The following is a 27,083-nucleotide window of genomic DNA, read 5'->3' as shown; positions in this document are numbered from 1 at the left end:
CCTCCTTCAGTCATGAATTCGATCTTAACCCTTTCGCCCCGGAAGCGCCCGGAGAAGCGCCCTTAACCATTTAAACCCTAAGATCAAAATTTGAATTCTCATTTGTTGCCCCTATTCATTTCCTACAGAGGTAGTGGGGAGAAGTTGATAAAATATCAAGCAAATTCATCTTGTGTGATTATGTCCGTAATTCTCATGACTACTCTGTCTCACAAAGAATTGATATTACAAGGAGAAATTTGATGCTGATCACTCTAAGGGATTAAAGGGTTAACTGCCCTAGCCTGCGTGGCAGGATAATGTCAGGATTCCCTTCCCCTTCCCTTTCGAACGCCTGCCACGCAGGCTATAAACGCCCGTGCGGATCCACGTCCCTTCTAGCGCTTGTGACATCATAAGTTTTACCGGTCAAGGAGAGCTTTGTCCGCTAACTTGTGCAGGATGAAGCGATCTTTCAAACTATACCAGAATGAGCACGATTCAGTCAGAGACCGGAGAAAAAGTCAGAAAACCATGTAACGCTGACCTGAAAATTTCCATGAAAATCTTGTCCACCATCCACCTACCTTTCCTTTCATCTTATCGTAAGATTCTAAAAGCTTTCCTAAAAACGTTTCTCACCAAACTGTAGCCCACTAAATACCCAGAAAACGAAAAAAGGACGCAAGAAAAGCGAAAGAAGAGAGGAGGAGAGACAGCAAAATGCATAAGACTGCTGTGTCACTTATAAACCCATCTTTTTCTATTTCTGCGCATGCCCGAACATCTCAAGCTAAAATTTTGCATCTCGATCAGAAGGCCGCAAAGTGCACGACCTGTAAACGGTTTTGTGGTAAGTTTTTAAGTTGTTTTTAGCAAGACTGTGACCAAAACCTCTCAACTAGATTCAAAACGCGTAATGGCAAAATGTCCAGGGGAGAATGGGTTAAACAAGTATGTTCTTTTTAGTACCCCTCCACGACAACCCTTTATCGCAAAATAATTTTCAGTTAGGGTTTTCAACAATCCAGTTCCAACAAAGGCTTGTGTTATACCTTCAAAAATGTCACATGGTTTGACATTTCAAAATATAACCTCTATCGGCTTATTTTGGTTGTTTTTTTAGCTCATAGTTCCTGTGTTTTCTATCAAATTCACACAGTTGATGGTTTTTATTTGTAACTCAATTTGAGTCTAATGTCGAGGGTCGATTATTTCATGTCGAGGGTCCATTTTTTCAAGTCATTTTTGTTTTTCATACAGATTAGCAATAATCTACAAATAAAAAAAAAAATGTAAAAAAAAAAAACACGCTTTGGACAGACAAGAGACCTTTATATTTATCCACAGCCCCGACTAGCTCGTCATGCAACGCATGTTCCGATCAGGTCCCTTGTAAAATTTTTATTAAGCGGCCTAGCGCGATTTTTTTTGAAAAAGTTTACTTTGGGTATTACCAACCCCTCCCTCACCTTCTAATCACTGTAAATTAAAAGACAAAATCACGAATCACGGACTTTCAATTCCGGCTCTTTAACAGAGATCGAAGATTTGCGCTCGCAACGGATTTAGCAGTGAAATAACTAAGAAGAAAAGTTCACGAGTCATCGCATTTCGTAAGACCGGATGTTGCAATGATGCAATTTTTTCACGAATCAAGGCAAATTTTGTTAAAATAACATCAACCTGCAAGATTAGTGCATGAGTTATCAAATGTGATCTTCAACGTCACGTCCACTGTCCACGCTCCCGGTTCTTTGGCTTACAACATCGTACAGCTGTCGTGCTATTTGAGCTAACAAAGACTGTAAAAAATATTACACTGTTAATTTCTTTTTGGTGTGTGCGTGTGTGCGTGTGTGCGTGTGTGCGCGTGTAAGACGGAGAGAGTGTATGTGACTTTTCTTTTCTTTTATGGTCATTTCCGACATGCACCCATGGACAACGGGTGAGAAGTGAAATCAATCACACTGCGTCATACATTAGGAGAATTCACGCTTTACGCTTTATTGAAAAAGAGTGAGAAAACATATGATTGTGAGTGCAATTCCCACAAACAGCTCTGACAGGCAATTGCGCCGTGACCTTATACAACCAGATCTTATCGAAAAAAAATCTTCCCAGATATTTCCAGACACTAAGGCTATCAGTGTACAAGATACGTGCTTAGATTTTAATCAGGTTTTGCTTTTAAATCGGCTTTAAAACTATCTTGTTATGGACCGAGGTAAAAGCTACGCTGATGTTAAAAGGGGAACTTTTCTGCATTCGGAGAATGAAGAGCCAAGTCCCACGGTGGTTAAGGACTTACCAACGGGAAGATGAGGAGGAGGCTATGGGTGTCTCTCGTGGTAATCCGATCAAATAGATTTGTTTATTACACAGACACTAGTGTTTTACTGTAAAATATACTACTCGCAAATTCATAACAAACTAACTCCGGGACCCGAGTGGCATATTTTTCATAATCTCACACGTGAGTTTATCGATGAATCCATCCGTTTCTCTCAGCAACTAAGGCTGGGGTGGGATGTTGAAGTTACACCCTAGTACTAGGTTAGGATGGGGTGGGTCCCTTGTTGTTACATCCTAGTACTAAGTTAGGATGGGGTGGGTCTCAAGTCATGTTGAAGTTACACCCTAGTACTAGGTTAGGAAGGGGTGGGTCCCATGTAGTTACACCCTAGTATTAGGTTAGGATGCGGTGGGTCCCTTGTTGTAGTTACACTCTGGTACTAGGTTAAGATGGGATGGGTCCCATGTTGTAGTTACACCCTAGTACTAGGTTAGGATGGGGTGGGTCCCATGTTGTAGTTACACCCTAGTACTAGGTTAGGATGGGGTGGGTCCCTTTTGGTAACTGCAACCTAGTTCTAGGTTAGGATGTTGTGGGTCTAGTACTAATTAAGTAAGGGTGGTGTTGGCCACATGTTTAAGTTACACCACCAGTAGTACTAGTATTGTAGGAGTCCCATTGTAGATTATAATTGCATGTTTGTTATTTTTCAATTGTTCTGGCAATGTTGCGAATAAAAGGAGGAATCAAGAAGTTCAGATTTCTCATCTGATGAAACGTCTGATTTACTGCAGGCAACCCGTGGATTCAAGGCTTTCTTCAAGCCGCTTAAACACCCTTTACTTTAACTTTTACCCACAAAAAAATGACGATGTGCGTGACGATTGCAGGTGTTGAGCATTGCGGATGGATAAGAAAGATAAAACAAGTACGAAAAAAGTTTAAATTTGTGTTGACATGTCTGCTGATTGTTCTCTTGCTTGCTCCAAGAGGTTTTTCTCCGAATACTTCGATTTCCGTCTCCTCTTTAGCACTATCTAAATTCCAATTCGAACCGCACAAACACCTCTGTACCAAGATCCTAAGAACTCCTCAGGCGCTGTGAGGGAATGAATCAGTGCATTTCCATTTTATATAAACTTCAAGACAAACGGCGCCTTGTAATGGAAGAGACAGACAGGGTAAACAACGATGAATTAGAGATCTTTGTCTTTTACGTGGCAGTCGCATCCTTTTTCTTTGCCATGGCTGACTTTAGCAAGTTCACCATTTCTGTGTTTTCAAAAATTTCCGCGTTTTGCAGCGCAGTGAGACCGTAAAGATCGCGCACATTCAAATCAACACCACAATCCAACAGGAACTTTACTGTGTTCACGTTATTTCGACAGACAGCCTGAAAATAAAAAGATCTTAATTATCACGAATTTGCCCTTGTCTCGAAGCTGCTGCACTACTGGACGTACGTAAAATTTGTTTTCCAACATCCGCTATCTTAGAAAAAGTCTTTTTCATGTCCTTATTCTTAAAAACTTCCATGGAGACCACATGACAATAGGCGACAAAATTGTTGAGACAATGCCCGTAAACAAAACAATCCACACCCCTCCCCCCTCTCATTCAAAGTTGGGTTGTTTGTTTTTTTCTACAGGTAACTTGTATAGCGGCACAACATTGTATAAGGGAGGGGGGGGGGGGGAGTGCAGGAGGGAAAGCTTTATTTCCCCTTTTGAAGTTGGCAAGAAGCACTTAAAGGAAAAGTGTATCACTGATTTTCTCACCGATTACAATCATACGAGGAGAATGCAATTAGAGTTTGCTTGCCGTCTCTGATATTGACTGTGTTCCACTTACCACATGCAGGGCTGTTCTTCGATCATAATCCCCAGCACTGAAGTCCACTCCAGCGAGATGCCAGGCCCGCAGTACATCAACTTTATCATCAGCGGCAAGGGAGCACATTTTCTGCGCCGTATCCATGGTAGTTGGTCCCAAATGTGCCCCAAACTCTCGGAGGAGCAAAACTGCTTCCTCGTTAGCGCTGCGTAGAGCGTCGTGTAACGGAGTCTGTCCGTGATTATCAATAACGTGCGGCGATGCGCCTTTGGCCAGGAGGTGACGTATAACGTGTAACTGGCCCTCGAGACACGCAACGTGCAGCGGCGTGCGTCCATCATGGCTGGTAGCAGCATTTAATACACCACCCTAAGAAAACAAACAAAAATGATGCCGCCCGCCACAACTATGTTATTCATAACAAAGAACAGTATAATCAAAGATATTTAGTAAAATCCAGCTAGTGGTCTATTATTAATGCTGCGTTCTGATTGGTTGAGCTACTATACTACTAGGCTATATGTTATAGCCCACTAGTAACGAAAAGCGCGGGCTCTTGGCGGCAAAAAAAGGATTAAAGTCTAGCTTTAACTAGCTAAAGTTGTTTTGTCTCGATATTTTTGACCAACTAGTTGGATTTTACTGAAACAATTATTCCTGTCGCCCACATGGCCTCTGAGTCAATAGATTGACTCAGAGCCCATACGGGCTCGAGGAATAATTGTTATCACTGATATTCATAAGGGTTGAGAAAAAAACGGCCGGGCGCGAGGGAGACAAGCGAGGGAAGAGGGGTGGCCTGTCCGAGAGGCTTTCCAAGCGCCTAAAGAAAAAAAAGGGCGCGCGCGTCCAGTTTTTTCTTGAGCCCATATTCATTTCAAGCGCATGATACGCAGACTAAGATATTTATCAAAATAATATAAACAAGAGGCGCTTTCCATTCAACCCAAAATTCCGCAAAATTCGGTTGGTACATCAAATGGAACGGACCATTTCGGTTTGGTCCGACCGGAATATTCGGGATCAGCTTTGAAGGCGGTCCACTTTGACTGGTCTGGTCATTTCAGTTGGTCGGCCCGAAATGACCCTGTCCATTTGACAAAATGTTGTCCCCAGTACCTCTCTTTTGTATCCTGCTTACAAGAACAATAACTAAACGCGCGGTAGCTTGGGTCGAGTCTGTGCAACCGGAATGTACTGTCCCATTAGGCAAGTGGAATTTCCGAAATTTCGAACCGGAATTTTTGTTGAATGGAAAGCGCCCGAGGTTACCATTTGCAGACTTTCAACGACATTTTGAACACGTAATGAACAAGGCAAGCGTTGACATAGAGTGGAATATCGAAGACAGGGCTTGGTAGAAGTTTACAACAGTTGGCAATGGTTAGTGAGTGGATCAGAGAGTTGCAAAACTTAACCACACTCAAAGGGGCCGTGTCACGGTTGTCTTGTTCATTTTTTAATAGGGAGCTTGAGCAACAGCGTTTTTGAGTTACGGACGTCAACGGGAAGTGGACTTTTTGCATCACTGAAGAGTGGTTTGGTTGAAACTCTCGGGTAAATCGTCTTTATAAGAGAAAAGAAACTGAGCAATACAAATTTGTTAGCGCCAAGGCAGATAAAACGGAAGAACGCCACACTTCCGGTTGACGTGCGTCGCTCAAAGACGTCTTTGCTCAAGGTGATTATACACGAGAAGATTCGCAACGACGATTTTTAGCCCAACAAAGGGTTGCAACATTGTTGCGGCATTGTTCCGAATGTTTTTTTCGGACTTTCTTTTCGCGACTGCAAAAGTTGCGTATATAACTGCGATGATCATCCTTCATTTAATTCTTCACTCCACAGTTCACATTTATGATTTTCATATATTCATAACTTCATCGTTTCGAATAGTTACAACATTGCTCCAACATTGCAAAGCTGTGTTGCATTAAAAATGGTCGTTGCGAATCGTCCTCATGTAACATCACCTTTAAGCTCCCTAAAAATGCCAAGTGCGCGTCCTTATTCGCTATGGAACTTGGAAAATTCCTTGTGTATGCGGGGCCAAATCACAGCTTCGTGTCAAACAGACGTGTCTCCCAAGAATTATATCAAACTTCTCCTGCAGGGTTTTTTCGTTTTTCACAATGCCGCCGACATATTTGAAAGAGACAAGACCCTGGGACAAGCAACAAAAATGAACTTTAATAATTGCTAGGCTAACAAGTTTCCAAAAACCACGATTGCAATCCGCTTCAATCTTCTTCAAGTTTGTCCATTCGTTCCTTCTATTGTATTAGGGAGCTTAAGCAAAACCAACGGCGATAGCTGCGAAAACGTCACTTAAAAAGTGAATTCGCACTACCTCAAACTTCATCGCGCTTATTCCAACTCGTTCAATTCGTCAAATGTTGACAAATTTTCTGGAGTTGAATTCTAAGACTGTATCAAAGAACAGGAAAAGTCAAAAAAAGTCATTGTCTTGTGTTAACGTACTCGACGAAGCGTGAAATTAGGCACTTTCACGTTGTAGTCGTGCAGCGACAGCAAAGAAATGTACAAAAAAGCGTGGCAAAGTTGTAAACCTATTCCTTTTTTGCCTTTCTCGTTGCCGTCGCCGTCGCCATCGCGGTCCCCGTCTTCGTTACTTAAGCTCCTTAATAGCCTGCGAGCAGGCTTACTTCTGCGAGCTCGGGGACAATTTTGGCGCCATCGCACTCTGTTATTTATAGCCTTTTTTAAAATGTTTTGAGCAGTTATTCTTATGTTTCACTCAGTTTGGTGGATGGTTCTAATTGTTTACATTTTGATAAATTTTGTGACACACCTCCATTAAGGAGAGGATACGTAGGCTTTCAAAGATGAAGTAGGCGGCTACTTAGACTGGTTGATACTCAGTGTATGGCTACTAGTCTCCTTCTTTGTGTACGTGGAGACTGTATGGTTACCTGTTTACGTAATTCTTCCATAGCAACAATGTCTCCTCTTCCTGCGGCGTGGCACGTGAGTACCGGAAATAACGCTCGTTTGATGTAAGTCACCTCCTGTTTTTGAGAAAAGCGTGACAAAAACACGAAACATTTTAGTTACGATAATAAACAATTAGTGGACGAGGTTAAGAAAAATATCGTGACCTGTCAGCGGCGAGCAGTTTAATATTTGCCATACTGCGCATGAGCAAAGCGTTGTCTGTAAGCAGTTATGTGCAGTGACGTAATGACCTCTACGCCAATCAAAACATTGGGGTAAGTAGTTTAAATGATAACAGGCAATATCGCATTTTCAACTAAATGACCTTTTCTGTCTTTCCCATTTTAAGAAATTTACGCTATGTTCACACTATACCAGATAGTTTTCGTGTAGAGCATGAACAGCAACGGCTCCAGGCGGCACAACAGGCCACTTCCCAGTTCCAAAAACCCTCACTTTCAAAATGAGGCTAGGTGCACAACCTTTCTTGTGAAAATGAGTTTTATTTGCATGAGAATGAAAAATCATTTTCATATCAAAGGCTGAGTACTTAACCTCGTTTTGATACAGAGGCTCGGGAGAACTCGGAAATGGCCTATTCGTACACACATATCGAACATCCAGCCGGAGCGGTTGGCCGAGGGGATTTGGTGCACTAAATGCCATTCCTCGCTCCTGAATATTTACTTCCGTCTCAGTGGGTCCTACTTATTTACTTCCGCCGAATAGGTGTTCACACTGCACCGAAGTGTGGCACAGAACCTGTCCGATATGTGACTCTCCACTTTCGAGATCGGCGCGGCACAGCTTCGCTCCGTCAAAGAAATCGCGCCACCAAAACCGTTCTTGTATGTGAACAGAAGCCATATCCGCTATGATTTTCGTGGTGGCGCAAAAGCCATCCGGCATAGCTTGAACATAGCCTTAATAACGACCTGCATCTACAATGCTTGGTTTTTTCGCAGTGCTCTAATTTACCTCAGTTGAACCAACTTTGAAGTGCGAGGCCACAGCATCAATTAGTTCATTGTCACGCAAGGAAAACTGCTGCTGTTCCCCATCTTTGTAAAGTGTTAACTCACCACGCAGATTTGTCTTCATCATCTAAAATAAAAACCACGACGTCAACATGTAAACAAAATAATAGAAGAGACAGTGCTGTCAATGTTGGTGGTAAAACCCCGTGTAAAAGGAGGATGTCAACTGTCGGACAGTGTTGGTTTTAAAGAAGCGACCTTATGTAGATTTTAAGATAACGACAACAAAGACAGAACTAACCCTCGGTGCCTACCTTAGAGAAGCGTCTACCTTAAGGACAGTAAAAGAAAAACCTTAAGAACGGCAGGGACCAACTCTAAGTTGTCTCATTAAGGGAGGCGACCGCCCCATGAAGAGTTAAAGAAAACGATTGAAGGGTGGCAGAGGCAAACTCTAAGGGCCAAATATTTAAACGTAGCTTAGCCAGTGTTTAACAAATCCGCTATCTAAGTCATTTTCAATTTGCCCAACGATTTTATGTAAACATCATTTTATGTGAACAGTTTTATGACAGCATGTATCTTCTTAAAACAACCCACTAAGGAAGAGATCTGAAGGTTCAAAGATGCGTTAAAACGGGGCTTAAGTTAGACTTCGTTTAAATATTTGGCCTTAAGTGTCTGTCTTGGAGAAGCAAAAAACAGGGTATTGAAACGTCCGCCTTCAACTGGCGTTTTCGCCACGCTTTCAACCGTTTATACCAGAAATCAAAACGCATACATGTATCTGAGTTGCATTTTCGTTCCCAGGCCATTCTCAGACATGTGTACGATATTCGCGTCGATTCCTGCCGTTTAAGTTTTTATACCACGCATGAGTAGCTATAACGCCAGCATTTTTTAAGCCCGTCGACACTAAAACGATAGTGCTCCGTTTTCAAAAGGCTCCGCTTCTGTGATCGTTTCAGCGTTGAAAAATGATGAAAGCGCAAAAAACTTATGCGTCGTCAAGCAACAACGCATTCTTGTGGACGGGGTCCAGGTATCTATTTTATGAAAAGAGGGAAGGGTGGGTCAGTGGATGTCTGCCTTACAGAGGTACCAGTTAAGAACTTACCTGCGAATATAGCCAACTCTCCTCGCTACTCGTTGCAAAAGGAACGAGAAGAGACGTATGTATTCGCTAACTATTTATGAGAGAGCTTTAGATTCTAAGAGGAGGACGACTACGAGTATGAGATTTTCTCAATACTGAGTATTGCTCACGCGTGAACCAGCGTCATTTTGGCGGGAAAATGTGATAGTCATCGCCATTCTGCTACGAGTTTTAGCGAGAATGTCGTGTTAGCGGACGCAAGTTATAGAGTCATAGGTTTTATTATTTGTGCGGCTGGGAGTAACTTAACCTCCTCCTGTGTGTCTATCATTTGAGAATACGTGAAAAAACGTAACTTAAATCTCGTACTCGTGGTCGTTCTCGTCCTAGAATCTCAAGGTCTCTATGGTCATGGTTGGCTACATTGACCATATTTACTCATATACGTATCAAGAGACAATGAGCAGTTACCTTTTTCTTCTCGTCAAGTGAGAGTTCAACATGTCCAAGCACGTAGGAGAGTTTTGTCAGTGCTGCCTCAACGGTCATGTCATTCCCTGATATAACACCCGCATCTAGCAACGCCTGATACAGTGTATAAAACAAAGGTACGCATTAGTAGCCTGCGTAGCAGGCTTCGAAAGAGGCAGGGGATTAGGAGGAAGGTAAAAAGGGAGGGGGGGGAAGAGGGTAACGTATAAACAAAATTATTAAGTTTGGACCATGCTGAGGAACGTCCCTATTTGTGATTGGTCGCATATTGACACTTGACGTACTCGGATTAAATAGGAAATGGGTGAACGGAATGCAAAAACACAGGCCCTTATGGCAGGGGCTCCCTTCCATTTTCTCTTTTGCGCTTTTCTCCCTCTCCCCCTCCCCTTTTTTGCGCCTGTCAGGCAGTGGTTGACACTAAATGACGGCATGTATTGAGCATCCAGAAATTAACTAGAGTTCCAGAAGTCTCTGATTTTCCTCCGTGATAGCAAAGCGAGGAAAAAAATGCCCTTGTCTGGAAAAGGTAACACGGGAGGAGGTTGACACGCTGGCGTTAACCTATCTGGAAGACGACGTCCATAGCACGGGGTAATCGCCAGAAAAACGGTTGGCAAAAGAGACGCCCTGGGAACGAGGTTGCGTTGTTCTGGTAGAGCAAGAACAATTCACGCGTAATAGCCGAATTACTGGCTAAAAACATAGCAAGAACAGCAAGGATAAAATCGTCGGATGACATCTGCTATTTAATATCTTTGACACTGAACATCCATTGCCGAGAAACGGGCACAAGAAGACAGGAACGTACAAATATTAGCCTGCGTAGCATGGTGGTTTCGTCGAGCCGGGCGCACGAGCGGCGAAGCCGCGAGAAAAATAAAAATTTTTCAAGTTGCTCCCGCCCCAATCTCCTCGTGGTTTCTCTGCCCTCGCCCGCCTTTTATTACTTAGCGCACCCAACCAAAACCGCCATGCTACGAAGGCTAACCAAATATCGATCGAGGTAAGCAAGTTTTAGCTCGTTTTTAAACTGGAAATTATTTTGAATGAACAATAAAACAGTTATTGCATTCGGCTTTCGTACGATCTGAAGAATTGTGCAGATCTTGGAGGGTGTTATCTGCCCTTGCCGAAAACATCCTCCTTGATCTCCATAATTCTTAACCATACGAAAGACGAATAACTGCTAATTATCAACTTAGTTGACAAACCTCAATTTTTTATCTTACTCCCCGAGGTTTTACTCTGGGTCCTCCAGTTTTCCTTTACGCAAAAACAAAAATTTTCAAATTTAACTCGATATAAATCACACGGACGCTTGCTAACAAGTTATAAAGATCCCCTCGGTTTCATGGCTAAAAAGTTACATTACATTTAAAATTTCACAAGTCAGAATCCCACCTTTCCTGTAGCATAGTCGTGAACCACATGACCATACAAACACTGTGTACAGTTGACAATTATCACGCCTCTCTTGGATGCTGTTTTTATTTCCTGTAGTAGATCCTTGCGCGAGTCAGGGCCATTTCCGGCTCCATACGTCTCAAGTACTACACCCTCAATGGGAGGTTCCAGGAAAGCACTTACCTAAGTAGAAAATGAAGGGTAAAAACACTTAAATAAATTCACTGTTAACTAAAAAAAAGCACCTTTATTACTTGAAAAAATATCCCTTGGTTTATTCACAAGTCTCAAATCGGAGTCTTGAAGCTCCGCTTCATTTTACAGACATTAAGCACCACATTCAGGGCAAAGGGCAGAGATGTTCACGTGATCAATCGTTCCCGCCCTTTGCACGTTTGCCGTCAGTCATTTGCGGGATGACGTTCATGAAAAACGTGAGTAGACAGTGACTTTTTTTGGTGCTTTCAGACAGTTTATTTCACAAGGAAACATCATTGGAAATGAGGCAGTTTCAGTTTACAGAAAACGGACTGTCTGTGGGCACAATAACGATAAACGTTCTCCTCCGCTAGATGGCTTGGAGCGCAGAGTTTCCAGTTCAGTTAGAGTGGGAAAAACGGCAAACAGCAAACGGGAATCAGTGGCGCTTAACCTCTCTATTATTACTTTTGCACCATTAAATCGCTGGGGAAGTGTAGATTGCCTTGGTGAAGCCTGAAGCACCTACAACCATTTCTCAGCCTTCATTATAGCCACGCATACCAAGTTTTGACGTTATTTTTTGTTTCAGGGAAAAGTCCATTTTCCGTTACCGTTTTCTCAAGATATCAGGTACAATAAACATTCTTAAGAACTTAAAACATGTCCCAGCCATTCACTAACAACGGGGCAACAACCTACATTTACTTTTTCTCATTCACTGAAGTAACTGTTATGTATTTCTTGAAAATTAATTAAGTGTTTGATGTAGCTGGGGGTGAGGATTAAGTGTTAACAGTTATAGTTATAGAAATATTAATGAGTTCTTAATACTTATTTTTATATAATAATGGGGCACATCATCAACCTTTTAACACCTACAGTAGCCACGGTTCTTCAAACGTTTGGTAGCACTATCCACCGAATAGAGATTTATGTCATTTAACCAGTGAATAGCGTTATGCACCTCAGTCCAACAACTGGGGTCAGATTTCTCTTTCATTCAATACTCACAGCCTCTGCAGTGATACCAGGGAAAATCCTCAGCACTCCAATCTGCGAGCTCATTCTTGTGTGAACACGGAATTTAGTGGCTTGGTTTTCAAGAAAAAGCTCTTCCCATTCCACTGTATCAGTCGCAGAAAAAAAGGAAAACAAGTTAAAAACTAAAAAAATAATTCAAGCTTAAGATTCAAGAACGAGAACAACTACGAAGACGAAATTAAGTTAGTTCACCAGTATAGCAAGCGCGGTTTTTTTTAGTTGAAGGGGTTCAATCATTAGCCCGATCACACAATGATGAAACTTGTTTCCACGACTACGACATTCCCGCTAAAACTCGAAATAGAATGACGGCCGCTATCGCGTTTTCCTGCCAAAATGACGCTTATTCACGCGCTCCCACTACCTAGTCGTCAAAGTAGTCGTCCTCGTCTTTGAATCGCAAGGCCTCAATTTTAACTAGGATCTTGCCTTCAATGCCTGCTTCAACTGTAGCCAAGGGAGGGCAGTTTGGAGAGTCAAACGCACCAAACCTTCGTGCATCTACTTTCAATGCGCGGTTCCCTCGATAAAGTTTCCCATGGAAGAATAAAGTAACCTAAATTGAAAAAAGGGAAAAATGACAAAAGTGTGAATAAACATAGCCTGAATTTCAGACGATTAATTCGAGTCGTTTTTACTCCCTGGAGAGACTTAACTTAACGAGATTTAACTTAAAGTTTTTCGCGTATTCTCCAAAAAGAGACCCTGGAATAAAGCCTCATTGTACTTTTGTTTTAACAGAAAAGTTAGCTATGTTATCTCTATCTCTCTATGTCTCCCGACCACAAAATGATAAAACATCTAACATTTGATAACTTGTTTCCGTCACCGTGACATTCTCGCAACCTTGTAGTAGGATGACGAAGGAAATTACTTTTTCCCGCCAAAATGACGCTGGTTCACGCGCGAGAAATCTCGTACTCGTAGACGTCTTCGTCTTAAAATCTAAAGGTCTCTAAGAAGCTGAACAGGCTTTAGACGCTTTACCTCTGGTATGACATAGTGACCTGCAATCATGATAGCGCCCAGCAGATTTTGCCTTCCATCATTCAAATGATCACTCAGAGCATACTATAAAAAATCCATTGAGAAATTTAGAAAAAAACATAAAACAAAAATACGAGACGTTTACAGGGTACTTTAAGTAAAAGCCACTGATATGCTTGCTATCCCATTGAAATTTGGCTTGGAAATTCAAACTTCCAAGGACGTTCATATTCTATCACAGGCGGTCCAAGTTCAAGCTGTGAGTCACTGGAGATGATATTGCGAAATAGTGGCCATGGCGAAAATATGAGTTTGTATTGGGATATTTATGATGTGCTTTAGAAAATAAAAATACAATAAAATTATCATTGAAAAAACCTTATCCTACTTTCATGGTGTATCACTTGCTGTCTGTGCACCCCCCCCCCCCCCCCCCGGGGGAGGGAGGTAGTCAAAAAAGTTTTATACGGGGAGGTTCCGCCCGAAGGTCAAGCCCCTTACAGCTTTTATTTACCATTTTTGACAGAAAAGGTACCCCTTTCGAACACCTTCTATTGACAAATGGTACCCCTTTCACATAATTAGTTTGGGACTTTCCATCCCTTTTAACTTCTGTAAATCCACTGTCTTTGAAATATGAATAACTCACAAAATCAGAACGTTTTCTCGATTTTGTAACAGCCATAAAATGTATCTGTCAGCCCTTTTGAGCCTTTCTACCGACCGACTCGATAGATTTCCCTACCCTTTCATATATCTGAAGCCTGAAAAAGGTCAGTAACCATGTCGGGCGGAGCCTCCCCGCATAGGCCATTAAAAGGAGTACCTCCGCGTCTGTGCCCCTATTTTCCCGACTGAAGGCGATTTGTGAGGGAGCTAAAACATTCTCTAAGCTTACCTGTGAACCAGTAAAGATGACTGATTTTGCGAGATTTTCAAACATAAATGAAAGAGCCGAGGCAAGATAGGCCATGGTGTCAGTGCCATGAAGAATGACAAATCCATGATAATTTTCATAATGTTCCTTGATCTGTAGAGCAACTTTTGACCAATCTTGAATGTCTTGGTCCTTTGAATGTACTACCACATCACTCTCTGGCATCTCAAGAACATCAACAAAGATGCGCTTTCCATATTTACTCACCCTGAATAAATTCAGATCAAAATATATTTAGTTGTTACGATGTTTACAATCTTGATAATATGATGCTATGATATCAATGTTTGTAAAGCTCCATTGGATTTACGGATTTTGGCGCTATATAAATTAATTGATATTATGATTATGATTTTGATTATATTGTATCATGAGTGAGAAATTACTAGAGTGAAATTACAAAATTGCTACGACAACATTCCGTATATGTTTTAAAAACGGCGGGATAGTTGCAGCACAAAGTCCCTGACCCCATAAGAAAGTATCAGTTTTAAGGTATATTTCAATGATCACACCTAAAAAAAGATAAGATCTCGTTAAAGCGGACTCCGAACCTAAAACTTAATTACGTGTCACTGCCCATGATTATGACTAACTCGTCACGTGACTTTACGCTGAAATCTCTCAACAGCGCGCGCCAACTTGCACATCTCCCATAATGCACCTTACTTGCCTCCCCACACTTTTGCATAAGCATTGTTTTCAATTTCTTTTGGTACGGCTGTAATACCCAGGAGAAATGAAAAAAAAGGTTATGCAAATAGGGTGCGCTATGGCAGATGTCCAAGTGGCGCCTATATTCTTCAAATTTGCTTTTCAGGACAAGTCAGAATAGTGAGCGTCGATTTTAAAAGGATAGTAATTTCAAGTCTGTGCCGCTGGAACTCAGAATATCGTTCTTTTAACACAATTTCCTGCACACAATATCGCGTAAAGGTCTAATGAGTGATCGTGCGACAAACATCGACACATGTCACGCTTCGGTATGTGAATATTGAACTGGCATGGAATTCCCTAAATATCAGAATGCGTCAAAGATTCTGAAGTTCAAGCTCAATCTAGGAAGAAAGCGCGGACAGAAATTAAATTTGCATTAAACCAAAAAGGTGTTTGTTTGCAGCAATCATGCACAGTCATCTTACAACAACGGGGACCTGACTGACGATTTTCGTCTTAACCAACGCCCACATCGTTTCCTTTCCTTGATCTCGCTAGATAGCTTTCAGTTGGTAAATGACCTTACAGCGTTTTTTGAAATGATCCCGGCAAGACTCAAACGTTTAGCGCGGAGCATCCTAGTGAAGGCAAAATGAATTTGTTTTAGTTAATTTTTTTCTATCATGTGCTTTCCAGAACCAACGATGGACGTAATTACGTATCATGAGCCAATCGATGATTTACTATTTAATTTGTAAATGTATTTTGTTTCAATATATTATCTCCAGTTTTAGCTTCCTTTCACTCAGCAATAAAATAGCCTGTTACGCGGGGCTGGACTCCAATTAATAAAAACCATGGTAAAATGCTCGGTTTCGGCCACTATCCTATTTTTTTCCTTTTGTTTGTTTACTAATGTACCGTTAAAACCAAGTTGTTGTCAAGAGCAATACTGATCACGACTTTCAGTTCCAAAAAAACTTTCCACCTTACCGTGTCTCACCATAAAGCTGTATAGCCGCGATGTCAGTTTTAAACTGGAATGTTCTAATGATTGTTTTAATTCACTTGGCGTAAGCGAATTGCTTTCATTTTCGAGTCAGTTTCGAGCCATTATAACATGACTAATCGATTTCAGTTTTTAGCATTTAAACAACTGCAACCCAGAAAACAACATTTCACACCCACAGGAAACGTTAGTCCATGGCTGCTTGTTGGTTTGTCTTTGTATCGCATCTTTTTCTTCTCTTAATGGTTAAGACAGGTTAGTCCGTTAGCAGTTGAGCATAATAGCCTAGCTTTATATAAACTCAGTAGCCCTTGGCCAGGGTAAATCTGCCCCTTCTAAATCTACTTTGCGGTGGTCATTAAATTTTTATTAACTCACTCGATAAAACCAAACTTTTTCATTTCTAAATAGCGTAGGTAAATTTACATAACTCACACCATATATAGTTATGTTACATGGCCTAATTTGATTTGTAGGAGTACGAAATCAATAAAGGCACTCGCGTGATGAACATTTATCGAAACCACAACTAGTTGCGATGGGGTGTAGGTCGGCAAAGAAGCCTTAATCAGATGCTGCACACAACATATTTAGGATACCGTAAAATTCCGAAAATAAGCCCCAGGGCTTATTTTTTTTCAAAGGCCCTTTTTGAGGGGCTTATCTAGAGAGGGAAATTTGCGTTTCAAAATTGCTTGGGCTTACCTTATAGTCGAAAAGAAATTTACCGTTTTTGCTTTGTATTTGAGGGCTATTTCCCCGGGGGGGGGGGGGGGGGGGCGTTTATTTGGAGGGGCTTATTTTTGGAATTTTACGGTATTACAGTTTAAACGCAGGCCTTTTTCGTGTCAACTGGCACCCGAACCTTTAATTGTACGCTCTTCTGAGCGTCGACTGAGGGACAAAAATCTAGTTTTACTGAGCGAAATGATAAAGTAACGTACTGATTGCCTACCGCCCTGACGAAAGACCAGAGCTAAAATCGTCAGCTTGGGACACTTTTTAAGGTGGGCAATTTTCATCATCACTTCTTCTTTGGGCGAGTCCAACGCATAAAACTTAAGCTTTATCAAGAACGTAGCTAGATATTTAGAACATACAAAGCAAGTATTGCACTGCCGGAACACTAAAGGCACGGACAACTCGTGGGACTTTGGCAAGAGGCCAAACGACAAAAGCATAAAATCTAAACGGGGCGGCAAGTGCGGCTTTGTCTTGACTGATACTCAAGGTCACATCAGATAGCGTTAGGGTTTTGGTTAAAACAATTGTTGACTTTCTAGCGTGTTGGAAAATTTTAATCGAAACTCATGAGGTTTTTTGCTACCAGTTTTGACAGTTCTTTTACTATTCAGTTTGATCAATTTAGATGTTTAAGTCAGAAAATTGGCAGCTTTTTTGTTGAGTTTGCTTTCTGTCTATCACATTGGCAAATTTCAAGGCGGCGGTCAGTTAGCCGGAGACTCGGCCGTAGAAACCGATATCTTTCACAATCGCCACTTTAGAAACGAGAGGCAGCCTGGGTCTAGTGAACTTTCGCAAAGACTCCTGGGACTGTTGCTAGAGACAGAGGAAAAAATTGACGAAAGCTTACCGGCGCCTAGCGCGTATTGAAGGACGCATTTCGGCTCCAGTCCCTTTTCGTTTCCAAAGTGGCGATTTGATTTTTCGACGTACGTTACGGGGGTTAGGCAAGAAAGAGAGCCGTAAAGCCGCAAATGCGCCCTTGGCAGAGTACGGTCACATGGTACAAAAAACACCTTGCTGGATGGCAAACGACGCAGAGGGACAAGAAAAACAAGAGATTACAACATTCAAAAAGCTAGTATCCTTTCTTTTTATAGTCCCACTGCGTCGTTTGCCATCCAGCAATGTGATTTTTATACCATACGCCGTATACTGCAAAGGGCCCATTGCCACGGTCCTGCTTAATGCGTCTCTGTCTACATGTAACAAATCTTGCGAGGAGAACATCCTCATTACTGCTCATTTCCATGTCTTTCTAATTTACAGGATGCCTCGAGTATCAAAAAACTGTCTACGTTTCTTTACGCGGAAACGACACCAACGGTTGTGGCTCCAGTGAAAAGCCCTGTCGCACAATAGCAAAGGCTGTTAAGCTCGTGTCTCAGGGCGGGATGGTTATCCTCAACGGCAGTGGTACAGCAAAGCAACCATATGACTGCGAGCAGTTAACCACGCAGGCGCCTTATCAGGGAATCCGGGTAACGAGAAACGTCACAATGCTCAGCTCACCATCAACAGAAGCCCACGTGACCTGTCCAAAAGGGTTTCATTTTTATAATAGATCAAATGAGGTTTTGCGTATATCGTTAAGCAACATATCGTTCTTTAAGACAACATTAAACTTTACAGACTGTAACTACGTGGAGATCATCAACTGCACTCTTCGAGAAAGGCATGGCGAGAAAACAGAATGGGAATCAGCTGTTGTTATACGAGTGCGAAAAAAATCGAACGTACATGTAACTATTCGAAACTCTGTCTTTCTAAACAATTCCCTGTGCGTGAGAATCCACTTTGATCAACTTTTTCTCAAGACCGACATACTGTTGTCATTAAACGTCGCCAAAACCAGGTTTCAAGAAAATGGCTTCCACACAACGTCTCTGGAAAGGGGTGCAATTGTGTTCTCAGCGAATCAAACAAGAAAGTTTTCCCATACTATTTATCTGCAAATAACCATGAATGAGGTTTATTGCATCAGTGGCGGAGGTCGTTTCCTTGATATTGAATTGCCTACAGCTGTCTCAAAAGAAACGTACAGTAACATATATCTTGAGCGTAATTCTTTTATGAATAATCGCAGTCTCTACTATTCCAGGGTGAGAAGAGCCTCAGTGTCTTTTTTTGAATTGCAATGTGCCAATAACTCTGAAGTCACATGTATCGCAGTTCAGAGCTTTACAAACGCAAATAGAACATTTGACATTAGAGTTCATGGTTCCCGCTTCTACGACAACAGGACAAATCGAAAAAAGTCGGTCCCGACATTACGAGTTACGGGAGGTACTACTCAGTCTGGAACAATTGAAATTTTCAATACATCATTCGACAGAAATTACAAAGTTGCAGTAAGCATAACTTCAAACATCATCCTTCGTATGGAAGGTGTTACTGTGACTTCCTCGATGTATGGCGTTTCGATAGAAGCGTACAACAAACTAAACATGAACGATAGCAATTTTTATACGGTCGCAAGCATCAACAACTGCACATTTCGAGATAACTTGATGGATCTATACGGTTTGCTAAACAACAGCGTCCTCGTTCAAATTCGAGTGACCAACACTATTTTTGACGGCAAAACCGTACAGGAAAAATACGCCAAGGATACCACTTATGGCGTTCGCATGAGTATTCCACCTTTAAATAAACAGTTTCTTTCCGAAGCAAACATTTCGATAGAAAATGCAACCTTTCGAGGTCGCCCAACTAATGCGTTTGTGTTTGTTGCCAAGGGAAACAAGACGCTGACCATTCGAGGTTGCAAATTCCAGGACAGTTTCAGTCTGGAAAGGAAGGTTTGGAGGGTAAGGAAATGCGCAAACTTACCAGGATACATGACTGCACAGGGCGTGTTTTTGTTTCTTTTTGACTCAGATGAGAATGTAGACAAAGGCTGTGTAAAAGAAGGAGGTGGACAGAATACACACCCAAAATGGAATTACACCAGTCGCGTTCTATTCGAAGACACCTTATTTCAAAACAACTTTGGATTTGAGACGGGGGCGATTAAGATCATAAACGGTTATGTCAAGTTTCGGAGGTGCAATTTCACAAATAATTTTGCCTTGCGTGACACAGGATATGTATATGTTGGATACGGCAGTGCGAAGGTCGAGTTCAAGGACTGTACTTTCAAGCGCACGGAAAGAAACGGAACTTTCAAGGGAACTGCTTTTACCGTTGGCAGATTTCTGCATTCGGAAAGCGGAGGACCAATCATAATAAAGAACACTACTTTCGAAACAAAGTTTGCCGAAAGGCTAGTACCTCAACCCATTCTGACAATATTTTCTGGTGGCTACTTCGATATGGACCTGAACTCCACCATTCAATGCAGAACCGGAAGCTCACTTCAGTTTGAGAATTTCAGCCACTTTCACTACGAAGGTGGAGAGGACAATAAATTTTGTCGCATCAACGTGACAACTGAACTCTTCACTTGCACAATGTGCCCTCCTAAAATGTACAGCCTTCAAAGTGGATTTTCTAGAGGACTGTTCATTCGTAAAGGCTTCAAATGTCTGGAGTGCCCCTTTGGCGCAGAATGCGATGGACACAACATTGTTGCCAAGCGGGATTTTTGGGGTTACAAAGTTACTAACTTGAATAACTCCTCGTCACTAGTATTTATACCTTGTCCTGAGAAATACTGCCGTAAACCTGAGAGACACAGTTTACACCAAGAAGAATTCAACAGTTGCAACGGTAACAGACAAGGTGTTCTTTGTGGGCGTTGTTCTCCCGGGTTCACCGAAACACTGTTTTCAGCTAAGTGCCGAAAATCTGAAGAGTGTCGATGGAATTATCAACTGTGGATTTTCATGGCGCTTTATACCATCGCTTTGACTTTTTATTTGTTGAAGAAACCTCCTCTTTTCCGCTTTTTGAAAAACCAAATTTTCTGGTTTCGAAAGGTTCGTCAACAAACTGTGGAAGGACGCTCGGACGTTCTTGAAAATAAAGAAGGCGAAAATGGCTATCTCAAAATTACGTTTTACTTCTACCAAGCCTTTGACTTGCTTAGCACCACAAATGTACGAAAAATGATGGCAAAAGTTCCGTACATTTCCACAATGATCGCTGCTTTTAATTTTCAAGTCCTTGTCGTGCACGAGAGAATTGGCTGCCCATTCGCTGGATTGACAGCGGTCACCAAAGAGGTTTTCCTTTCTGGGCTGGTCCTTGCAGCAATTGGTCATGTATTTTTAATATACTGTCTTCATTGGTTGATTAATCTAACACTTAAGAAACGCAAACCTTTGTTGGTCCATTACGTGGCTGTTGCCGTGGAAATCGTGCTGTTGGGTTACGAGCGCCTGGCAGAAACGTCACTCAAGTTAATGCACTGCGTTCCGATTGGATCTAAAATGCATCTTTACTACGATGGTAACGTTGTTTGCTGGCAATGGTGGCAGTACGCTCTTCTGGCTTTTAACGTCATTTTTATCGTTCCGTTCGTCGGAGTTCTTTACCTGGGTTCTGGAAGGTTGTATTTCAAGACCATATCATGGAAAGAGTTTATTGGCGCGTGTGTTGCTCCTCTACCGTTTCTCATTTTCTGGCTTGTGAAACGCTATTGCTGGCAAACCCGCGCTCTCCAGCCATCAAACGCCAGACAGAAAAGAAAACCCGCCTCTCACAATAGATACACCCGCCTTGCATCGATTATTGACGAGGGAAATGCCTCACATGATAGCGAAGAATGCACCAACGAAATTTCCAACATTTTGCTTGGCCCTTTCCGTCCACCTAGTCCGCATGATCAAGGGACGCTCTACTGGGAAAGCGTTCTGATTGGTCGAAGGCTTGTGCTTCTCATATTTCGCGCCTTTATACCCAATTCCATGGTTTGTTTCTTGTGCATGTCAGTTGCCTGTGTTCTGATGGCAGTTCATCATTTAATCAAGAAGCCATTCCGGGACCGTACGGCAGATAGAATGGAAACTTTTTCGCTGGTAACTTTGTCCTGTATTGCGATCATAAACGTGACAACAGCGACTCTCGCGTCCTCTGCAGTCCTTCCAGAAGGTCCAAACAAACGCATCATTGGCATCCTACGGTGGATTCAAGTGGCTTTTCTCTGTTTTCCATTCGCAGTATTTGCGCTGTTGATCCTATTCGCATTGTTGTCTCAAATTGTTCGTTTTGCAATCTTGCTGAAGCGAAAACTCTGCATAGCAGCTAAACCAAACATTTAGACAAGAATTGTTCATCTCAAATGTGAATAGAGAAACTAAACTTTTTATCCTCGAAGGACGAATGTTTTGCAGTTTGACGTACTGTTTTCTGTTTTTTTATTTTTTTTTTTCACTGGAGGGTATCTTCCGATAGATTAGGACGAATTTACACTTACAATAATGTAAGTGTAAATTCTTCCTAATCCCTCAGAGGATACCTTTCATAACGCTAGAAATGATACTCTTACGTTTGGCTTTTTTTTCATAGGATTGTTAATAGAAGGAAAGTGTCACAACTATCAATATGTTAAGCATCAAGTATTTCTAGTTTCTAATCTTCGAGAAATGAGTAATAATTAAATTTTTTGTTGATATTTATGAGTGGAAAATTTTTTGATAGTTCAGCTTCCTTTAATGGAGTCAACTCATTTGCTCATCGTCCTTATGGCACTATTTTTATCTTAAATTGTATTTTATCTTGTTTTCGTATTGTATCAGGCGATCGAATTGCAATAAACAGATAAATTAAAACAAAAATAAATGTACAATAAAAATAACTTTAATTAAACAAACTAAAGATACGAAAAATTTAATAAACTGAATTGACGAAATTTCGCCAGATTGTGAAGAAAAGAATACGGATAAGTATACTCAAGAAGCTTCAGCAATCAGTGAAAGCATAGTTAATTGAGTGGAATGGTTATGAAACCCGTCAGACTCCTTTGTTATATGTTTTTGTGGACCTGAAAGTGCACAACGTTCAAAAGAATTCCTATCATTTTGATTGTATTGACCAATAAAAACGTTGCATTAATCTATTCCGTAACAATTTGCCAACAGAAAACAAAGGATTGTGCACTTTCAGGGTGCTTCCAACATAAACTGTAGCACTGTTGTTTTTATCATTGATGTTTGCCACTTTTCATAACCAGTCTCCTCTAATAACTATGGTGAAAGTCAACATCTACTCATCACGAAAGCTAATCACAGAAAATTATTTTTTTAAGATGTATAACACATCTGTTAATTTGCTTGGCAGCACTTTGTTAATTGAAAGCAAACATGTAAATACAAAACATTTGAAGGTGTTCTGTTGTGTTCTCATGGTTATATAATAATAATTGTTTCCCTGTTCACTCAAAATGCTCTGAAATACACTTTTCAGGGCCCCAGACCCTTTCAATAGGGAAGGGGGTGGGGGTGACCCCCCTTTTTCACATCTACCCCACAAATGAGCACTTTTCCATCTGATCTATTGCTGCCTACTGACCAGTATTCTCTTAACCTTTCCAGTACATGAAGATCTTGGTAGATTAACAAGTGAAAACTCACAATTATGAATAGCCTGGGACCAGGCTCCACAGTGGAAGAAAAAGGCAAAAATTGGGGTCAAATAGGAAAAATATTAGCGAGCAAAGCAAGCTGAGGGATGAATTTGGGAGGGGCAAAGGGCCCTTTGCCCTACCCAGACTACCACGCCGATTTATGTTTCCTTTTTCCTCCCATGTGGAGCCTGGTCCCAGGCTAAATTGTGAGCATTATTTGTCACCCATGACATTAATAAATATTCAAATGGTATAGTCCAGAAATTAGCAAATAATAATTTCACTTGCTTTTCATCGAAATTTCAACAATATAGATAATATCATTTGACATAATAGCAAATCAGTAGAAGCTGTACAGGTGGAAAATGTTTCTTGCCCTTCCTTTCAGAAAGGCAGAATATATATGTTGTAGTTAACTTTTTATTTCAGGTAATTTTTCTTTTTCTTTTGTTTTTGGGTATGGTAATATATGCTAATGAAGTTGAAACAAAAGAAAAAGAAAAATTACCTAAGATAACAAATTAACTACAACATATACATGTAGGACTGTTAAATAATTTCACGCACATTATGACAAATACTATTCTGTCTATTATCTATATTGTTGAAATTTTGATGAAAAGCAAAGTGAGTGAGGGTGCAGAAAGTAACACTGCAATAATTGCAGTGTTGCACCCTCACCCCTCGGGCAAAAAGTGGTCTTATCATTCTATTCTGGATGGACAGTAAGGATCAGAGTCTCTTGTCTAAGGAAAAGATGTTATGATAACCTTAAACAACCTGGGTTCAGATTTATAGGTTAAGGGGTCACACCAACCACTACATTAATGTTACTCAAACACATTTACTAAACCTTGTCTAAGTATGATATTTTTGCAGTAACTCTTTTAAATTATTACTTACGGCATAACTAAAGTATCTGATCCAATCCCTTCCTCTGGGATGTCATCCAGTACATTCTCTTGGATGTACTCCACATATGCTGTATCATGCATCATTGGCAGTTTCTTCATTTCCTTCAGGATGTTATTCTTATCAAGTTGAAATCCTACAAAAAAAACACAAGACTATTGTTAGAGCTGGGTTACAGACTGTAGGGCAAGAAATTAGCTCTGATAAAAGAAACAATATATCAGCTGGGCTGCCAGAATAGCAATTTATTGCCTTTGGCTATTAGAAAATGACAAGAATCTCCTTTACTTGCATAGAAACACAATATATCGAAAGAAGATCCCAAATTCCTAACAACTTTCTATACAGCTACGAAGCCATGCCATCATCAGTTTTTTTAAGAAATGCTTTGGAGTGTCTGCAGCGTGTGCTGCATTCAAGTGCCAATGTCAGTTGGTTTCCCTAACACTCTACCCAGCAAGCAGAGACCCTTAGATATTCCAAGATAAGTCAGAAAGAAGACTTCCATGCCCTGCACGGCCTGGACCAGGATCCTTAGTGGAGAAAATGGTGAATAACAGGGAGCAAAAATCAACGATGAAAGAAAACTCTCCCGGAGGTTACTTGAACCCAGCCATGATGATCTCTTTGTCTATTCACCAGTCACAAACAGGGCAATTTCTTCTAAAACATCTTTATTTTGCTTCATCGAAGGTTATGCCATTTGGTGATCAGAGTGCAATGGATTGCTTTGCGTACTGCTTAGCAATGCTTAGCCATGCTTTTGATAACAAGTACCACAATTGAATAACCTGACCTACACAAGAAAAGCAAAACACTTTTCTTACATTGTTTTTCTAGCCCAAGCTAAATTTTCTTATTTTCCTTTGAATTAAACCTTTCGCCATGTCCCGATTGCTCTTCTCTAGGAGTTTAAAAGAGCAAAGAGTTTCCAAAGAGCATCCCAGCACACATCTTTCACAAGATACCCCTGCAGTTTATGGGGCATGCATCCTGTACACTGCTATTATCACCAATGACATACTGATGAGTGTACTGCATGGCAATGAATAAAGAAAGATGGCAAATCTAAGCTTGGTAGTAAAGGTGAAAGATGTTATTTTTGCAATGATTTTATTATCCTCATTTACTACTTAGCTTTACACTCCATTTTTGGGGGGAGGGCGTTACTGCCACATATAGGCTATATAGGAATGTGTTGCCATGAAGGGTATGGTTTTCTGTTGTAAGGGTATAGAAATCGGAGAGTGTGGGTCTAGAATAGGATACAATTTTCCAGGAAACTGATCAGTTGGTTCAAGATTCAAGCCCAGACTAAGGAAACCCAGCAATTGACACAATTGAGAAAATGAAATCAGGAAAGTAAGTGACAACCTCAGTAGTTCCTAGAAAATAGCAGCTCTAAGATAGGAAAGGATTTTGTGAAAAAGTCTAGTATATACCTGCCAACTTTATCAGAGCCAAATGCATGGGATTTTCGTCTGGTCATCACCAGAACTTCTAAAAATGTCCCAACTTCCAAATATTTCTGATGATTTTCCAAAGACTTCCGAACTTTGCCAAAAATGCTGATACAGCCTTAATCATGTGTTTTAAAGAACGATTCTCTGGGATTTGTGAGTCAGTCGTAAGAAATTGTCCTTTATGCGCGAGACTGTTATCTTTAGTTCGCAGGCATAAGACTCAAACTTAGCAGGCATACAGGAGTGTAGGGTACCAAACTTCAGCTGAACTAGGTCTGGTAGGGCCTAAGGGTTCCAGGGTCCCAGCTGTACACCCAAAAGGTTCCTAAAGCATCCACCGTCCCCGAACTCTATTCAGGATAAATTAAATACAGGTGAGCCTTAAATATACCTTGAGGATCGAACTTCCATCCCAGTGCTCCGCCCGTGTACAGCAAGAGCACTTTGCTGTGTACTACATTCTCGTGTGTTATGGGATCCTCTACAGGCACAGTACCAAGCCTATGGCGAGACGGGCTCGATAAGCCATCCACAGAGGACGAAAAACTTGTAGAACGGTACTGAAAAAAGCTTCGTGACAACTGAGCGTGGAGCGAGCGTTTTTTCGAGCCGTCTACCTCTGGAGCATCTTGAGAAGTAGAAAACTGCATGATTTGTTCACCTGGAAGAGTATCAGGAAAGACATTTTTTTAAGACGAAAGACTAAGAATCGGCGGTGTCTATATAAAAAGAGTACGTAGTCATCCACTCTAAATTCGAGATTCCTGCTTATTTTAAGAAAAAATTTTAAAACAAGTCATAGAATAAGATTTTGTTCTCGTAACTTCAAACTGTCTGTTTAACTTACAGAAAAAAAGAATTCTTATCCTATGACTTGCTATAAATTGTCTCGTAAAATAAGAAAACTTTTTCTAAAATTGAGAGATCACCTGATGAAGTGGAGATGTCGTCATTTTCCGAGCGTTCGGGCACAGGTCCAAGACCCTTCTTTGGACTCGATGGAGTTTTCTTTCCTGAATTACTCATGCTACAATCAAATAAAGGAAGAAAAGGCCATATGTGATACCTACAGTTTGACTAGCGGCAATTGCTACAAATTTCCCTCGTTGAGCGGCCATTTTCACTGCAGGGAACCAAGCCGCAATTATTTACCGTGCGAGGACTAGTGCGAGTATTATAAAAAATCAACCTTCTTCCCAGGGTCCTCTCCCAGTACCCGGACCACCAAGAGAAAATAAATAACAGAATTTTGTCTTTTTTGTTAGTTTTTTTTCAGTTTTTTCTCTCCACATCTCTAACCTTATTGATCAGCCGCTCGCACAATTTTCCCCCAACATACTCCAGTCATTTGTTATGTTTTGCTTCACGATGCTAGGTTCCCAGGACGATTTATATTTTTGGATTCTAATGACAGACTACTTTGCAAGTGCAAGAGGGGCTTATAAGACGCTTGCCTGTCGAAGTTTATGTACAAATACGTTGTTATTGTTGTGGTAGGATGCTGGGCAACATAGGAGCTCTGCAAAAATACTAATTTCGCAATGGAAACGAAGGCAAAAAAATCAAACTGTCTTTCATCATGTTAAGGA

At 41.1% G+C, this 27,083-nt stretch overlaps 1 protein-coding gene across 2 annotated transcripts; it reads right to left on the bottom strand.

Moving 5' to 3' along the window:
- Positions 1–1,986: 1,986 nt before the first annotated feature.
- On the bottom strand, positions 1,987–26,675 carry LOC140944984 (60 kDa lysophospholipase-like). Of its 2 annotated transcripts, none has more exons than XM_073394098.1 (13): positions 26,424–26,673; positions 25,886–26,155; positions 24,023–24,167; positions 14,163–14,409; positions 13,265–13,348; positions 12,707–12,833; positions 12,248–12,360; positions 11,033–11,218; positions 9,608–9,721; positions 8,042–8,167; positions 7,042–7,137; positions 4,127–4,477; positions 1,987–3,668 (listed from the first exon to the last, which is right to left on the bottom strand). In XM_073394098.1, exons 1-13 carry the CDS (start codon positions 26,518–26,520, stop codon positions 3,489–3,491), a joined length of 2,136 nt encoding a protein of 711 aa, XP_073250199.1. In that variant the 5' UTR covers positions 26,521–26,673; the 3' UTR covers positions 1,987–3,488. The 2 variants fall into 2 exon arrangements, with proteins under 2 accessions (XP_073250199.1, XP_073250200.1); XM_073394099.1 differs by having other exon boundaries at positions 3,327–3,374; positions 26,424–26,675.
- Between the last annotated feature and the right edge of the window lie 408 nt (positions 26,676–27,083).

This window comes from Porites lutea, chromosome 7 (genome assembly GCF_958299795.1).
Source record: "Porites lutea chromosome 7, jaPorLute2.1, whole genome shotgun sequence".
NCBI classification, from domain to species: Eukaryota; Metazoa; Cnidaria; class Anthozoa; order Scleractinia; family Poritidae; genus Porites; species Porites lutea.
Note: the sequence above shows the minus strand (reverse complement) of the source record. Positions and strands in the feature narration are given on the sequence as shown.

What these genes read in the sequence shown, in the direction of transcription:
- LOC140944984 (XM_073394098.1), bottom strand. Translation starts at nt 26,520, where the DNA reads ATGAGTAATTCAGGAAAGAAAACTCCATCGAGTCCAAAGAAGGGTCTT. An exon ending in TCAGATACTTTAGTTATGCC is followed by an intron (nt 14,410 to 24,022) that starts GTAAGTAATAAT and finishes GAATTTATTCAG; the next exon opens with GGTGAGTAAATATGGAAAGC. An exon ending in TCAAAGTTGGTTCAACTGAG is followed by an intron (nt 7,138 to 8,041) that starts GTAAATTAGAGC and finishes TCTCAAAAACAG; the next exon opens with GAGGTGACTTACATCAAACG.